The sequence below is a fragment of the Poecilia mexicana genome, unplaced genomic scaffold (genome assembly GCF_051168715.1).
Source record: "Poecilia mexicana isolate PSO_F unplaced genomic scaffold, ASM5116871v1 scaffold_2, whole genome shotgun sequence".
Taxonomy (NCBI): Eukaryota; Metazoa; Chordata; class Actinopteri; order Cyprinodontiformes; family Poeciliidae; genus Poecilia; species Poecilia mexicana.
Window position 1 is genome coordinate 5278154 of NW_028263371.1, and position 17622 is coordinate 5295775.

Genomic DNA, 17622 nt, shown 5'->3' on the forward strand with positions numbered 1-17622 from the left:
CAGTCACCTGATTATTGTGGCTGACAGACAAAAACCTAAAATTTAGTATCTCAGAAAATTAGAATACTGTGGAAAAAGGACAATGGAAACTCATGATTATTTAGTTAATCAGCTAATTAACTCAAAACAACTGCAAAGGTTTCACTCAGCCTTTAAAATGTCTGTCGGCTAAACAGCCACCGTCTTTTCATTAAATGTTCACACAACGTTATTTTCTCCTAATGTTGTAAAAAACCGAATTTCGTAACTGCTGTGTGTTTTCATTAACTTAGAAACGCAATTAAAATTACACGTGAATAAGTCTGTTCACGCGATAAGTAATTAAAAAACATGCAGCGCCATCATCCTCCTACCACTTCCTGTCGTCTTCTTCGTCTTTTCCGCACGTAGCAACATCCGGTGCTAAACACATGACTTGCCAGGCAAATAAGTGCTTATCGTTGCAGTTTTACGAAATAAACTAACTTCGATACAGCTGAAAAACCACATTTGAGTGTGTTGACATCTATACTTTTCATTAGCTTGACATTTAGACTTAAAGGATCCGTTTTTGATTGGTCCAAAATAATGTTCTAATTTTCTGACACCAAATTTGAGGTTTTCTTTCCTTACCTATAGTCATTAAAAATACAAAAAAATAAAAGCTTGAAATATTTTTACTTCAATTGTAAATGGCCTGAAGTAGCTTCTAAGCTAGCATGAATTTCCTTCTAGCAGAGCCAGAGGCATTGAATCTGTATGCTAAAGTAGACTAAGCTATTCGTTGCTGAAGTTTTGCCCACATTTATTTGCCATTCTCTCCTTCCACACATTTAATAACGTCACACTGCATTCACACTTAAAGTGCCTACACTTACAGCTAACTAATCATTAGTACGTCACTACAGCCCTCCTGAAGCTTCTTGTTTTCAGATTGTCGGGAAAAACCGAGAACAACTGAGTGAAGTTGAGATGTGTAACTGATTCAAGTCAATAATTCATAAGTGTGTACCATTTTATTGCAGCTTCCTCAGTAGATTTACCACGTAGCTCTGAGATGCATTGCTACCGAATGATTACTTTTTAAGTTACATACATACATTTTATTGCATTGGTTTGATGCAGCGTGTTTCTCTGGGATCTTTGGTGCAGTTTTAAAGAACATAATTACACTTTTTTAGAGACATTTTTCAAGAACAATGCCAGTTTAATGAAAGCAGAAAGATTTGTTAAACGGTTTTATTTGAAGCAGAGTGAAGTGAATAATACTTCTCTGTGGGAAAGACAGACTAACTTGTGTTGGAGTTGTTTTAACCATGCTCAGTTTTGAAGAAAAAACTAAGCATTTATGTAGCCCCACCTAAGTTTAGTGCTTTAAGTAGGACTGCTTACTTCACTTGCACTTTTAGATGGCTCTTTCCTTCCCTGGAAGCTAAATTAAATAATAAAATGCAGGAAAACATGCTAAAATGTTATTACTTTGTTCTTATGTTAACGCTTTAGTGTGATTATTTGTGCAGCAAAGATCCCGTTGAAAGCGCACGCTGGTTTTACAATGACTGCACTGATATGTCGCCACACTTACAGCAGAAGAAGAAAGTCGGCGATGGAGCTGAGCAGAAAGTCAAACTTCTTCACATCAAGACAGTTCACTTTCTACAGACGTAACGGTCTACTGTAGTTAATCCCTGCATTGTGTTTATCAGATTAAAGCAGATTGAAGTCCTAACAGTTAAATCTGATTAATATAGCTTAACCTCACATCTACCTGTAATGCAGCAGTTAGGTAACTTGGGAGTGACACAGTGAACAGATACTCTGGGTGGAGCAGGAACAAAGCTGTGGTAAAATGAGAGCAGATTGCATATTAGAGAAATAAACAACCAAAGAGTGCATCTCTTCTGTATATCTAACATCGAAAGCTTCAGTGTTGCTAATGGGTGTCGTCTGGTTGGACCTCGGTGCCAGCGTTAGCCTGTGTGTCCACGGAGCTACTGGTCGTGAAGTTCCACGCGCCGGCCCCACGCTCCGGCTCCAGTGAAGGGCTGGCGGAGGCCGGGACCGAGGCGTTGGCCACCGTCGGGTCCTCTGCCATGAGGGCGGAGGACGGAGGGTGACTGAACGCGGCCTCGGTGTGAGGCTCGGATGAGTTGCTCGCCGGGGTTTCGGACGGGAGGATGGCTGAGGGGTCGGAGGGCAGCAGGGAGGAAGAGGAGGAGTTAAAGGTGGTGTTTGAGGACAGGTTGGACGGAGGGAGGTAGGGCGAGTCGGACAGCATCTCTGACGGCGAGTCCGCGAGCAGCTGGGTCGGCGTGGGCCGGGGAGTGTGTGCGGGAGTGGGCTCCCGTGGGTCTGTGCACACCGGTTCCCCTTCGGCCACATACCACACTTCGTTATGCCGGTTTAGCAGCTTCAAGGGACTGCAGAAACACAGGGGAGAGCAAAACAGGAGTATGTTGGAAAGCTTAAAGACAAAAACTGCTGGGACAAACGGGACGGAAGCAACACGCGTCCTACCTGTCGTAACCGACTCCATAGTGGTAGGTGTGGTTGTAGGAGGCGTGAACTCGCTCCAGCTCTTTGGTCAGCAGGTGGGAGTGAAGCCTGGAGGTGACCGACAGCATCCAGCCTCCGTAGCTCCTCACATACACATCCATGTCCGGCATCGCCGTAAAATACACCTGGGCAGCCAGAGCGAGGAAAACACCAGTGAGCAGCAAAAACTGCAACCAACCCGCGGCGGTGAGACCTTTGGTCTTCCATGTACGATGGCGTATTAAGGCCAGAAAAAAAGGACAGAATTTCCACCAGAAAAAACTTCAGATATTGTCTAGAAAAACAAGAGAATCTCTGAGTTTGAAAAGCCCAAAATTTGCTAGAACTAAAACTTTGAGGTTAATCTCAGAAATTTTCTAGAAAAACTTGAACATTTTTGAGTTTGAAAAGTCAGAAAATCATGTGAAGATTCTAATGAAACGTCATTGGCTGCCAGTGCATTTCAACATATTGGGATCTCTTTATGGACTGATTCCAATCTACATCTCTGGATTAGGGCCTTGAGGTCCATGGATCAAGACCTACAATATAAATAAAGTATTACTGACTTGCACATAAAAAAAGATTTAAAACAGCAACAGCAGCAAAAGGAAGTTCTATAATGTATTTAATTGGAGGGGCTGAATAAATATTTATGCCACTCTTTTTAAGATTTTTACTTGTAAAACCTATTAACCACTTTCTATCCACTTAAAAATAATCAACTGCTTTGTGCACAAAAGCCCAATAAAAGCCAAATGTCCTGAATGAAAATGTGAATATTTTTTTAAAGGGCTATTACATATTTTCTAGCCACAAAGTTTCATTTTATAGCACAATTAAGTAACTATGTTACCTTCAGTTGCTATATATGTATCAAATCTGATGTAAGAGAAATGTAACTTAACGCCTTGAAATTGGGGCCTCTGTCTCTTTAAGAAGCTCCTGTTCTTTCTGAAGCTCCGCCTTCAGGAAGTCATCACAACATCAATACTCTATTAACCCTTTAACAATTATTTTTACCAGTGCTGGACTGAGAAGTAGCTTGTATAAGACATATAGGGCTTTTGTCGATAGACAAAAAAAGGAGTAGATTTCCACCAAAAAAACTAAGAAATTATGAGAATAATCTGGGAATTTTTCTAGAAAAAACAAGGACATTTCTGAGCTCCAAAACTCCAAAATTTGCAAGAAACTCTGATATTTTGAGATCAATCTCAGAAATTTCCACATTTCTTTCTAGAAAATTTCTGAGATTAATCTCAAAATGTCAGAGTTTTTGTCAGAAACATACCGGTTCTTTTTTTCCTATGTACTATGACCCTGAAAGGTCGTCGTACTCTCATAATGAGCTCAGCAGGTGTGCTTCCACCCGGTGTTTGCACAGCTGACTGGTCGCCACGGGAGATTCAAGGATTTCTCAAACATGCATGAAAGAATCAACAACACTCCAGGATGAAGCAATCACATTATAGCATGATGTGAAGCTCTTAAAAACGTTCCCTTTCAGGTGCCACGTTTACTCCCATTATTCCTCTTCCTCTGAGTGAAAGTTGCTCTGCCGTCAAGCTCAGTTTTCTGCTTCGGTGCTTCCTATTGATCTCTAAGTAAAACGCCCTGATCGAATTCTGCACCGCCCTTCAAAGCGCCGCAGAGTTTAACCTTCAAACCGACAATCACAAAGGAAACCGCATCCTTCTGCAGTCCCAGCTTCCTGCACGCTCACCTTGTCGTTGGTGGGCGCAGGCGGTTTGTCCTGATAGGCCGCCGGCAGCGGGAAGTTGAGCGTGTAGACGGCCGGCTCCCAGAGCTTGGTTTCCTCTGGGACCTTCACCAGTACCGGGGCGGTCATCTCCATCTTCAAGCCTAAACCCGGAAACCCCCACACAGCCACAGAAAGAAAAATAAATAAATCAAATAAAACAGTGTTTACGCGCTCAGTCGCACTCTTCCTCTTGTGTTCTCACCTTCATCGTTTGCTCCGTTGATGTACTGGAAGAGTCTCCTGAAAGCCATGGCTGCTCCCACTCCCATGAAGTAGGCTTCGGCATCTGTCGACACCCAGCGAGTGGGAGAAAGGTGTCGCACCTGAACACACACACAGTATGTGAGGAGAGGGAAAAAAAGTTGTGTTTTAGCTTCTTGTTGGAGGTTCAGACTCACTTCATACTCGTCCGTTTTGCAAACCAGTTCATATTCCAGACATTCCTTAGACTCGGTGCAGAAGCTGGTGTTGGTGCTTGGTCTGCAACATAGAGGGGGGGGGGGAAACAAGCATTTACAGTCACAGTGTTTTAGAATTTTATTGTGATATTTTGTGGTGCTACTGTGATAAAAAAAAATGTATATATTACTTTCTTTTTTTAAACTGTGACTGCTTGACATCAAACAGAAATATTTCTCTAGAAAAACATTCCCGCCTAAAATTGCCTTCTTCAAGACAACAGTGAGTTAAAGAAGTGTGACTTATAAAAACTACAAAGTAATGGTATTTAATCATATTTTCAAATGTACTCGTCTTTACTGATGCTCTCATGGAACAGTGGAGTAAACATTAAATATAACTTCTCTCATAACACTGTCAGTTTGGTTTTCTATTTAACATTAATTGGAATTCATCAAGGCAACGATAAATGAAAATTCTGATCATGATAAATTTTTCACGATAAACGATATGATAAACGCCCTAATTTACAGTCGGAATCAATAAATTAGAACATAAGCCCAATGAGTCGAAAGTTCCTTTTGAAAATAGCCTTTAAGTAGATATTAAACATATTTCATTGCCAGTGTAGTGCTGGGAACCATATTTGTGCTAAATCCGTTCAGCTGATTTTCCTCTTAAATACACATTTGTGAATTATTATAAATTGTTATACTGTAAACACGTGTCCACTTAATAAAATCCACATGGAGCTGGGCATGTAGAATGCTTCAGGAAGTCTGTCAGTCCATGAAACTTTGCGGCTAAAGGGAAATAAAACGTGTCCAGTCTGGATTGTACAAAACTGTGTTAGTGTTTAACTTTGTTTATCAAAATCAAACACCTAAACAAAGTGACAATTCATACACTTTTGACACTTTTAGACCATGACTCAGGACTAACTTTTTTGTATTTTTAGCCCCAAATATAACCCTAACAGTTGTGAGTCTTTTTCTATCACAGCTTTTCCTTCCACTGAACTTTCCATTAATATGCTTGGATGCACCACTCTGAGAACAGTGTCACTTTTAGAACAGAATTACTGAAATAATTTAGTGTTTTAATTAAACATTGATCGATTTTGATTGATTTGAGCTGCATCTGTAAAATCTCAAAGAAAGTCCCTAAGTGGACCGTTTTACGAGATTTTCCCCAGCATTGGTTTAGAGTTCAGGTTGAAATTATGACTGATCGTGATCTATGTTGTGTTTGCACTAATAACTGAAGCCATCAACTTACCCCACGCTGCTTTCAATGGAAACCACCAGGGACAAAATAGCTACGGCAATGAAGAAAGCCCTGGAAAAAGAGCACATAAAGACATTTCTTCATATAAACAATCTGTTTTTTCTTGTTTGTTTGGCTCAGGCCACGTTGAAAAAAGCTTTAAAGAAGTAGCTGCAAATGTTGCACACAGCGTTCAGAAAGTGGAAAAGCAAAGAAAACATGGCGGAGAAAACAAAGATGTAAAACTAAAAAAAAAAAAGTCAAATGAGGAGGAGGAGAGAGGAAGGTGTCTGTCAGGTACGAGGCTGTTGCTGCTGCTGCAGTCAGGACTGGGTTTCATCACTGCAGAGATGAAACTGGACACGTGTTCCTGCTGCTGCTGCTGCTGCTGCACCGAGGAGAGAGGGAGAGAAATCTGCTGCATCATCAGTCTGCTCTGCAAACCAAAGGCGTTTTAAGGTCAGGAAGGAGCAGCGAGCAGAAGGACTCCATCTTCCTTACCCGAGTATGTTTGGAACCAGCAAAGAATGCCAGGAGCTTTAAAATGTATAGTAATGATAATAAGTAAGGTCTCTAAATATGACTGAAGCACCAACGCACCGTTTCAGATAATGCATACATGCGTGCGCTGCTTAAGAAGAAAAAATAAATGACGTAAACCTCAATTTTACCTGCACGTCAAGCCGGTAAAGCGAATTCAACAACATTAGAAATCAAATGTACCTTACTGAGGAGTTTAGAAAAAAAAAGTATTTCAATCTCCTGATATGTTGTAAATACTTACATTGTGACTGTCCTGTGTGTGTGTGTAGCTATTTCCCACCTGCATAGAGAGCGCAGTGCGGTGGGCTGATGGAGACTGCAGTGTGTTGCACCCGGACAGGAGCTGGAGGATTTAATGCAGACGGAGAGGGAGGGGCCCGGGGCCCGCCTACAGCACACAGGGAGGAGGAGACTGGCCACCGGAGCCTCACTGGGGGTTTCTAATCTCTCACCATTAAAACATCAATCAGTTGGGTTCCAATAACTTCATAGCTGCGTTTCCATGACAAACGTCGTGTGCAAATTTTTGTCAATACTCTGCCAATGTCGGAAAAAAACAAACACAAATAAAAACAAGTTCGCAATTGCCGTGTTTCCATTAAAAAAATGAAATTAAAATAAAACCATTTGTGAATACGCTTGTTAATGTGATAAGTCAACAAAAATCATGGCAGCAGTGGCTGGGATAAAGCTCGTGGCCGTCAGATAAAACTTGAGAGAGCTACTGTATATCTGAGCTCTCTCTCAAATAAAGTGTTTGTATTTTTGTTTGGTGTAATACCTGAAAGTCACAGTGGGTGGCGTATTAAGGTTAATAGAGTCACAGGTAACCTCAGCTGTGTGTGCTGATTGCGGCTGAAACAGCTTTTGACCGTCGTGGTTGTTGTCCACTGCGTTGCGGCAATTGTGTGAACCTTTTGATTGTGTTGACTGTAAGTGTGCAATGTTAAAATTTGCATCTTGTTCGAGAGCGCAAGATCAAGAAATACGCTACAACCTTAAATGTTTATTCGTTGGATCCAGGAGGAAGAAGCGTCAACATGGCGCCAGTCCGCGGCGACCACAGTGGCTCACCTTCTTTTTGTTTTCTTTGGTTAAGAACAAACCACTATTCAGCCACAGAGCTGAGGCTAATCATCCATCAGCCAATCAGAGGAGACGTCGGCGTCTTATTTAGGCGTTGGAGTGACAAGCCCCGCCTACTGGAAAGCGGCTACGTAGTCGGCGATTTTACAAAAGAGATTCAACACGTTGGAGAGACGCAACCTTTTATGAGCTGTCTGATGCTGTGAGAGCTCTGGAGAACCACATGGACACTGTCCGACAAACCCCCCACAAAAACAAGCCTTTATACTTTTTGAGTCCTTTTTGAAAAGTCCTCAAAAAGGACTTTTCTTAAAAAAAAAAATCCTTTTTGAGAAATTTTAAAGAAATATTCTCAAATTTTGTTGTGCCTAACCTCCTCTTTCGAGGCCTTACTTTGTTAAATGTTTTTTGTTGATTTTTTTTTTTTTTTTTAGTTTTGAGAAATGCCAAAATGTTTTAGACAAAAATGCCTTAATTTTGAGAAACGAAGAAATTTGTTATTATTATTTTATTTTTTCCGGCTGCAGAGTGAGCAGAGGATGAACAGGAAGTGCCCGTCACATTTTAACTCTACAGCGGCAGTAATCGCTGCCTCATTACAATCAGAACAAACCCACTCCCCCCAAGGCTCTAATTAAACTGGAATATAATGAGCCATGAATTTCTTTTACTGTTTCACACCTGGGTGGTTCAATAAAGACTTGTTTTATTTATGAGGCATTCTTTGCTTGAGGAAGGACTGTTTTACTACAGGCTAGTTTGCTTGATGGTAATAAGGCATAAAGCAGACTGAGTTACGCCTTTTGCATATTTTACATGTTCTGATAATTTGTCAGAAGAGAAACCGCTGCTGAAGACGTTTGAGGATCCGTCTGTGAAGGAAATCACCCTGAGGCCCATGGAGATCAGAACATTCTCACTCAGGGTCACTTTTAAATAACCAATCATGCCCATCAAAATGGCAGCTAAATGTCCCTCTGCTCCAAACTGAGGTCTCACTTAAATCTGCATCGAAAAGGATTAGAAAATAACTGTATTTATACCTGTCTTTTTACTTTTTCCACTAGGGACAGGAATTTCAAGAAGAAACAAAAGAAAGTCACACACCTACTTTTTTTTTAAAATTTCAAATAATAATCTGTAACACATGGCTGCTCCTCCATCAAGATCCAAATGAACAGCTGAGAGAAAAGTTGTTGGCTTATTTCTGGATTTTGTTTTAACCCATAGAGTGTAATCTCTAAGCAATCCATTTTTAAAAATTTAAACTCACTAACTAAATAAAAAGCTCGCTGCTTTTTATTTAAACCTGCAGCTGTTTTAGCCAGGGTAAAAGGTTTATCTACTTTAGATCTTTACTTTCCCACCATTACTGTCACATTTTAGCAGAAAACATCTTCAGAATCTGCTGCAACAAAATTATTTTCAGAAAAGCAATCACCCAAATTTCAGCTGATTGAAAGAGAATGCTGCAGGATGCAGAAATAAAGCATTTTTAAGAAAATTATGGGCAACTCTGGGCAACTTCATGAGACCGTCTTGAAAAAACATTGTATCATCAGTCAGAGGCTTCTTCAAATTTGCTGTAATACAGACCGCTACAAAAAATCTTTCCTACCAACAGTAATTAACCATCTGCATTCAATAAATCTTTGAAGAATCTGAAGTGATTCTTCAAAGAATCAACAACAATTCTGCAACATTTAACGTTACTTTTCGATCAATAAAGTATTTTTGAATTGAATTTTGAATTTAAATTTTTCTTCCAATCCAGCCTTCACGGCAGAGAGAAGTTTTCCCATTTGGAGGACCGAAACTGAAAGCAGAAATATGTCGGACCAGTAGTGTAAATTTCAAAAATGCCATTGTGAACTTAGACTGGTTAGCCAGTAGGTGGCAGCATACGCAGTGATAAACAAGACAACGCGATACTTGTATTATCTGTATTATTTGTAGTCCATTTTCTCTCGCGCACCAGTGCGTGCGTTCGTCATTGAAAGTCATGGAAACGACGTTAGCGTTCTCAACCGTATAAATGACGCTGACCTTCTGAATTCTTCCCCTTTGCGACGGGACTTTTGAGAGAGACGCCTGAAGAAGCATTTGGAGCCTCGGAAGGTTTGAGCTTGTTGAGAAGTCTGCTAGCAAAACTTGTTAAAGAAGCACTTGCTGAAATACGCACTTGCTGAAGAAGCCCGTGGTTAACCAGCCTGCGAAAGACGGTTCCTGGCCAGGAGAAGCACCAGCAGGGAGATTGGCTGGAAGGTTAAAATCATTCTTTTACTATTTTAAATAAACGAAAGCAAGTTATTACTAATATATCAGTGACTTATTTAGTTTATTTTGTGTTTGTGTGTGTGTTTTAAAGAAATTCTGACTGCTGTACAAAAAAAAGACAAGTAGCATTCTTTGCTAGCATAGATCGTTCTTAACTAATGAGCCTTTTTCTTAACTGAATTTCGCTGGAAATGTCGAGAATGTTAAACTGTGGTGTAGTGATTTAAGAAATATGTGTATTTTACTTAATTATAGTCAAATTAGTTAAATTAACGTCAAATTCCTGAAAAATTATCTCATCTTTTGACCGTTATTTTTTGAAAAATGCTGTGATAAACACCTAGTTTCCATGGATACGCTAAATGAAATACCTTAAATATTTAATATTATTTTTGAAAAACATTAAGAAAATAGCATTTACCCTTATAATAGCCTATATTTTAATTGTTTAGTTTAATTATTTTTTCAAGACAGGGACATGTTTATCTGTCTTTTGTTATTTTAGCATAGCCAGGAAACATGGGTGAATTGATTTGAAAAAACAAAAATGGTGATATTTAATCTAAAAGTATCAGGTTTGATGACTTTGGTGTCCAATTCTTTGAAATTTTGATGACTTCTTTGAAATATATAGCTTTAATAGGTCTCATTTGCATTGTGGGGTGAAACAGATTTGTGAGTTAATTTAAAAGTTAATTTAAATTGTTTTGTGACTTATGTGTTAGCATATTGACATTTGTGGATAAATGTCTGGGATATCAACACTAGTGTTTGAGAAAAAACTGTTATGCTGGTTTGAGAAAACAGTCACATTTCTGTCCAATTCTTGGCCTTTATTTTTTATTTTTTGAAAAATGCCCTGACAAACATACTTGGTTTCCATGGTAATTACAGCAGACTAACGATTTATCAGGACACTTGAAGACGCTTAACATAAAAATTTCCATCAGTGTGTGCACGCCTTCACACACTAATGATAATAAGCTAATAGATTGTAGCCACAGATGTCCTATCGTGCCAGCGATAAACTCCAGCTGAAGGTGGGAGAAGTGTCTTGCTCCAGGACACAACGACAGAGGCAAGGACAGAGACAGAGTTTGCAGGGCAAACCGTCGCCCCAGTAATAAACATCATACGTGTGTGTGTGTACGTTAATGATAGACCATTAATAGGCAATGAATCGTGTATAGTCGTAGTGATAATCAATCAAAGCTGATTTTCACAAACAAAATAATGATTTGTTTGTGAAAATCAGCTTTGATGACTTTGGAGTCCAATTTTTGGCAAACTGGAAGGTTCTTTGTCATTACTTTCTATATATATATATATATATATATATATATATATATATATATATATTTTTTTTTTAATAATATTATTATTTATTTATTTATTTATTTTTTTTATTAAATGCCCAGACAAACATATTTAGTTTCCATGGATACATTGGTGACATTATTTAAAATGACTTCAATAAAAAATTAAGAAACACTTTGCAAACATGTGCCTCCTCCTATCTAATGATAGACTTTAATATGTATGTTTAGTTTTCCTACATGGGTGAACTGATTTTAAAAGAAAAAAAACAAACATTTGAGTTGGTTAAAATCAGCTTTGATGACTTTGGTGTTCATTGTTTGGAAATTGCAACTCTTTGTTAGGAAGGTATAATTTGCTTTTTTGTAATGCAACATATTTGTGAGTTAATTTAATTTGTATTGTGATTTATATGCTAGTTATTTGAAATTTTGGAAAATGTGAGTAATGCTGACTGCAGTTGTTTTGGTTCGAAAGAAGTTTTGGAATCAGCTTTTTGAAAAATGTGGTACATGTAGTCTCCATGGATACAATGATTAAATAAAAACACAACTTTATTCTTACAAAAATCATTAAAGAACAATCAGTGTGTGCCTGTTGATTTCACAAAGTAAATAAATTATTTATTGTAATTCCTCAAGACCAGAAAAACAATGTTTTGCTCCATCGCATTTTAGTGACGTATCATTTTCAGAAGTTACTTGAATGTTAACAGTGAATGTTAAAATTCATTAGAAAAACTATGATCTCGGTTTCAGTTAGTCTAGTTGTGATTCATTCGTTAGTTAAAATTTTGGGGGGATTCTGGAGGTTTACACTGCTTATGTGGTTTGAAAAGTTATTTCTGGTTTTAGAAGAACTGTTTAGTTTTATTCAGATCTTTGGAATAAGAAGTCAGCCCCTGGTCCAGGTTTCAAAAAATGCCTCAAAAACAAATTTGGTCTCCTTGGATACGTTGCTTGAAATAAAACCTTTCTACTTGAATATTAGAAAAGTTTTTAGATATATATATATACTGCTCAAAAAAATAAAGGGAACATTTCACTTTAATTTTGTGTGTGGCTCCAAATCCAGGCCTCCATTGGTTAATAAATTTGATTTCCATTGATGATTTTTGTGTGATTTTGTTGTCAGCACATTCAACTTTGTACAGAACAAAGTATTCAATGAGAATATTTCATTCATTCAGATATAGGATGTGTTATATGAGTGTTCCCTTTATTTTTTTGAGCAGTGTATTTCTCCTGTATTATTTCTAAGTAGTTTTGTTTTGTTTTATTTTTGTAGTTTTGAATAATTAGTTGCTTATGAAATGCTGTGTTGGTCCTTTGCATATTTTCAATATATTTTATATATATATAATATATTATAATATAATATATATATATATTATATTATATATAAATATATATATATAATTTTTTTTTCATATAATATATTTTCACGCTGATTGAATTTTCAGAAAGAGTCAGCAATATTAATAGTGATGTGGTGATTGGAAAACTTATTTTAGTTTAAGAAAATTACTTTTAGAATCCATTTTGTTGATGTTCTTTGACTCCATGGAGATGGTAATATTGAAAGAAGCATTTGGAGCAATATAATTGTGTGAACATTCATCTGAGTTTCTTGCTGGGTTGTGTGCAGCCATGATTTTCAGACTGACATAATGAATTTCATAACACTACCTTCAGCCATAACTTACCCATAGAGTAATATTAACATGTGATATTAATACTTTGAGGCATCATGCACACATAAACTCTTTGCTTTGCCTTCTTGCTGAAAATGTGCTATATAAATAAAATTGCCTTTACCTTTTATCTATAAGGGATGTAGATTATTATTTCAATTATTTTGTCTGGCTTATCTCCAGAGAAAATACAATGGCCATTTTAATACTGGATATGGATTTCTAAACCAAATAAGCAGTTTAATGTTTTGTAGGAGCCCCTGGAAACGGAGGAAAAGCCACTTATGTTGGCCTATCTATTTAGATTCCTACTTTAAAAGCTGTATGTCTATAAAACTTTTAATTTTATAGATGTACATTTCTGCTGTTGGCTATATGTATAACTTTAAAGTATTAAAGTTGTGTAAGCAGTGATTTAAGTAGTAATGAATGGATCACGTATCGTATCCCTGGCTATTGTTAAGAATGATAAAATGTTCCTGTAGCATCAAAGATTTGTGAGGATGGGTTGTTATAGAAGGGTAAACTGAGTAACTTGTTGCAGGATTTTATTTTATTCACACTAATGGCGCAATCTAAGATTACAGGTGTTTCATTAGCTATTAAAAAGTCCTAAACACAGTGTATAGCTCTTTAATTTATGTTTCCAAATGTTTAAGAGTTTATGGCTAGGGATAAATTACCAATAAGTCTAAATTTGATTTGTTGTCTTTAATGATTGATTGGTACCAAGATGAAGCTGCAAGTTTGTTTGTCTGAGTGGTGATGGTCTATACATGTTTGATCCTTGAGTTTTAGAGTGTGTTCTGGTTTTTATGTAAAATTGTGTTTTTTGCTGTTTTTTGTGCCTAAAAATGAGCTTTATTTATTTTATCTCTTAATTCCCGTTCTTCTTGCATGATCACATCTGGCATAACAATAACATTGTTAATTAAATATATTCAAGAAAAACAAACACATTCACAAACCTGGGTTATTGTATTGTTAGTATTTCAGTGTTCCCTCTAAACATTGATTTGGACTTTTGTGAAGGTCAAGATACTGAATTATAGCTGTTTCTGCTTTGTTTTTTTCCTTCACAGCCCATACCATGGCGCTTCCAGCAGATGGATCCCCGACGTTGGAGGGACATCCAGACAACGGTAAGGAACACGGTAAGGTGTGGTTAAATGAAGCCGACATGGTTTCTGAAGACCATGGAGAGGAGTTGAGGTATAGTTCACCTCCACAGTCTGTGGACTGTTCTACCAGCTCTAGTGGAGGCAAGGTAGGTAATGAAGACCAGGATGACTTTAAATCCCGACTTCGGGTTGTCCAGGTCCTTCGACCAAACATTAAATTCCTGTGGGGCATAGGAGTTCTTGAAGAGTCATTGAAACTTCTGAATTCGAAGGTTCATCAGCTGTGCTCCGCTGACAGTAGTCTAACAGTGGCCGATGTTGCGTCACAGCTGCTTGAGATTATTCCCCCAAATTTCAAATACATACAGGACATCGGGGTGGCTCAGAAGCCCCAAGAAGACACGGCTCCCTGCACTTCACTTGAATTAACATCTGGACTTGACAAACAGGAAGAGCCCGTTTTGCATCCAGAGAAGTCCAGACCAATCGCTACCTTGCAACGTCATCAGGTAGGTTTGGAAGAGAATGGTTCTTCTTTGACTTCCAGACATGCCAGAAGAATATCAAATAAGGTGTATGCTGCGAAGGAGGAAGACCAACCATCAAAGCTTAGTTTTGGTACCGTGCTTCCTTCCAGCTTTAAATTCACATCTGGACTTGACAAACAGGAAGAGCCAATTTTGCGTCCAGAGGACTCCAGACCTATCGGTATCTCGTCACAACCTCTCGGGGGTTGGAAAAATTTAGTGGCTTCTTTGACTTTTGGCCGCACCAGGAGAACTACAAAGAAGGTGGATCCTGCAAAGGCGGACGACCCATCATCGAAGCCTAGTCAGCAGGTAGGTTTGAAAGAGGACGTGGCTCAAGTGACATCTGTGACTGGCATAAACGGAAAGAGGACCAGGGACACTGTTGCTAAAGAGGATCCCCCTGCCAAGAGGACCAAGATCGGTCTTCCTGCAAGGGGTGATCTCTTTCCAGCTTTTCAGCCACATCCTCTTGCTGGAAAGGACCTCCCTGCCAAGAGGACCAGGGACAGTGTTGCTAAAGAGGAGCCCCCTGCCAAGAGGACTAAGATCACTCTCCCCGCCAAGATGACCAGGGACAGTATTCTTGAAGTGAAGTTCCCAGCCAAGAGGATTAGGGACACTGTTGCTGAAGAGGAGCTTGCCACCAAGAGGACCAAGTATAGTGATGATGCCAGTTGGGATGAGGTTTTTCACAGCATCCTCAGAAAGGTGGCATGGACATGTGGTAAGTCTCTGTTCATTCCCTACCAAAAGATGGAATATGAAGATCCCATTCTGATACACCCTGTCCCCAGTCTCCTACCTTGTACATCGTGTAAGGATCCTGGACTGTCATCCCCCGTCCTCGGACCCTCTTGTAAAATGGCTCGTAAACGTCCTATTTTCTCACCCCCTGTCCTCAGTCCCTCACCACTGACGCACTGTGAAGATCCCATTTTGTCACCCCGTGTTTTCAGTCCCCCACCAAGGATGCCATGTGACATAGAAGAGGAACCAAAACCTTCAACATCTAGTGGAATTACAGCAAGAGAGAGTTCCAGATACTTGTGGTTTAGACCTCGCTACGTCTTGTCAAGTGATTCGGAGTAGATTGGGATCCGTAAAAACCGAAGACCTATTTGGGAAGTCACATTAGGACATCATCATTTCTCTTTGGTTTTTATTTAAGCCAATGGCTTTCTTGCAAGCCTGTGGAAGCCTTAGGTAGCGCCTTGCACCGGGGCTTTTCTTTATCCCGCTGCTAGATTTAGCATTTTAGATGTTAAGGATTCTGGCAGGACTGAGGAAGCCTTAGGTAGCGCCGTGCACCGGGCTTTTCTTCATCTTTGCGTTTTCCTCTCTACTCCCCCATGTTTCAGGGTGTGACAGTGGTGCTTCCCTACACAGTGCTCTCCAGTATAGTAAATTATTGTATCCTATTCCTTTACTAATCCACTCTCCAAGTTTTTAATCTTTCAGGTTGTAGCTGCTCATCGCTGGATCCTTTCGTTGTTGTCCATGTGGTTCCTGCTTTCTGGATCTCTTGTCTTTCACACTGCTTGTAAGTTTTTGCATTCCACTTTCACATGATACGGCTTGCCTCCTGCTGGTGGCAGATCTCTGATTCTCTGATCATCATAGGTTGGATCTTCTCAGCCTGTAAACCTCCACCTTCAACACCACCAGTCAGATGGAGGAAGATAGGAGAACCCAGTTGGAAAAAAATGTAAGGACATGCACTTTTACACAACAAAAAGTGTTCAACATTCAAATCTATTTCCTATTTTCTGTTGTACTTTCTCCTCACTGACACTTTTGCTTTGTGTGATTTTTTTTGAGTCCTTTCATAACAGCAGAGCTTTGATGAGCTTTGTGCTGATGGAAGGAGGATCAGGAATAGAGCAGAGAACCTGCTGATCTACTGGCTATAGTAGATTTTATAAATGGTGAGGACCTGATTATGAATTGATCAGAAAGTCTGATTCAGTAATCTCTTATTTAGACAGAAATTAAGGAATGTGTGTCTGATCATGTGTTGATTCTCCAGCATCAGTGAGACGAGACAGCAGCACTGGACCAATCAGGAGAGAGAAGACAGAGGACTGAGGGGACACAGAAAATCCTGCTGAAAGTCCATAGAAGAAGATTCCTGATGCAACAGTGGGACAGCTGAGGACACAGAATAAAGAGACAGATCATGTGAAGTAGGTCTTTCAATAACAAACCAAGCATCGCCATAAAATCTTATGTTGAAATTTCATTTGTTCATTAGTCAGATGTTGAATATTAAATAATTTTAGAAACATTGTAGAGAACCCAGCATTGGTTTCTGATCCCAGATTCAGATTCTGCAGATCAATAATATCTCTGATCATCCCAGGTTGGATCTCCTCAGCCTGCAAACCTCCACCTTCAACACCACCAGTCAGATGGAGGTAGATAAGAGAACCCTGTTGACAAAAAAAGTAAGAAAGCTTACTTTCATTTTAAATATGGATGAAATTGAGATCAAATTTCAAACTTTTTTTTTCTCTTTAGATGTTTATTCTCTGTTTTTTAACACTGTTATGTTTTCTTTTTATTTAATTTCTCCGTCAACTCATGTCACATGACTTGAGTTGACCAACAATTAAAGAAGAAGGCCTGCTCCATCTGCTGATCTACTGGTGTAACAGATTGTGGAAAAGGTGAGGACATGACGATGACTTGATCAGAAAGTCTTTTTTAATCATCTGTTATTTAGTCAGAGATTAAGAAATGTGTGTCTGATCATGTGTTGGTTCTCCAGCATCATCAATAGCACTGGACCAATCAGCAGAGAGAAGACACAGAGGGCTGAGGAGACACAGAAAATCCTGCTGGAAATCCCGAGATGGAGTTTCCTGGTGCAGCAGGACACAGAATAAAGAAGGACCATGTGAAGTAGGTCCTTCAATAACAAACCAAGCATGTGTTGATCAACAATTAAAGCAGTTTACTTCGTCCATCTACTGATCTACTGGTTGTAACAGATTAAGGTTGATGAGATAATGACTTGATCAGAAACTGTGGCCAACAACTGCAAACGAGCAGCAAACAGGAAAACGAGCAGCAAACGGGTGAAACGGCCCAGGAAAAGAGAAACTTAATCAT

The 17622-nt window shown here is 39.1% G+C and overlaps 1 protein-coding gene, 1 long non-coding RNA gene and 1 pseudogene across 3 annotated transcripts in view; 1 reads left to right on the forward strand and 2 right to left on the reverse strand.

The window, feature by feature from the left end:
- The window catches only part of LOC148160340 (uncharacterized), a 259172-nt gene that overhangs the window by 58064 nt on the left and 183486 nt on the right, over window positions 1-17622 (reverse strand). The window lies entirely within an intron of this gene.
- Window positions 977-8464, reverse strand: LOC106922854 (uncharacterized; annotated as a pseudogene). The gene is made up of 7 exons (XR_015764469.1): window positions 6729-8464; window positions 5957-6016; window positions 4678-4759; window positions 4482-4602; window positions 4241-4380; window positions 2497-2660; window positions 977-2399 (listed from the first exon to the last, which is right to left on the reverse strand). The product of XR_015764469.1 is annotated as an uncharacterized LOC106922854 (transcript).
- LOC148160342 (uncharacterized) lies at window positions 13535-15605 on the forward strand. Its single transcript, XM_088003870.1, has one exon. It carries the CDS (start codon window positions 13951-13953, stop codon window positions 15598-15600), a length of 1650 nt encoding a protein of 549 aa, XP_087859996.1. The 5' UTR covers window positions 13535-13950; the 3' UTR covers window positions 15601-15605.

Excerpts from the sequence above, each read along its gene's own strand:
- LOC148160342 (XM_088003870.1), top strand. The coding sequence starts at position 13,951 with ATGGCGCTTCCAGCAGATGGATCCCCGACGTTGGAGGGACATCCAGAC.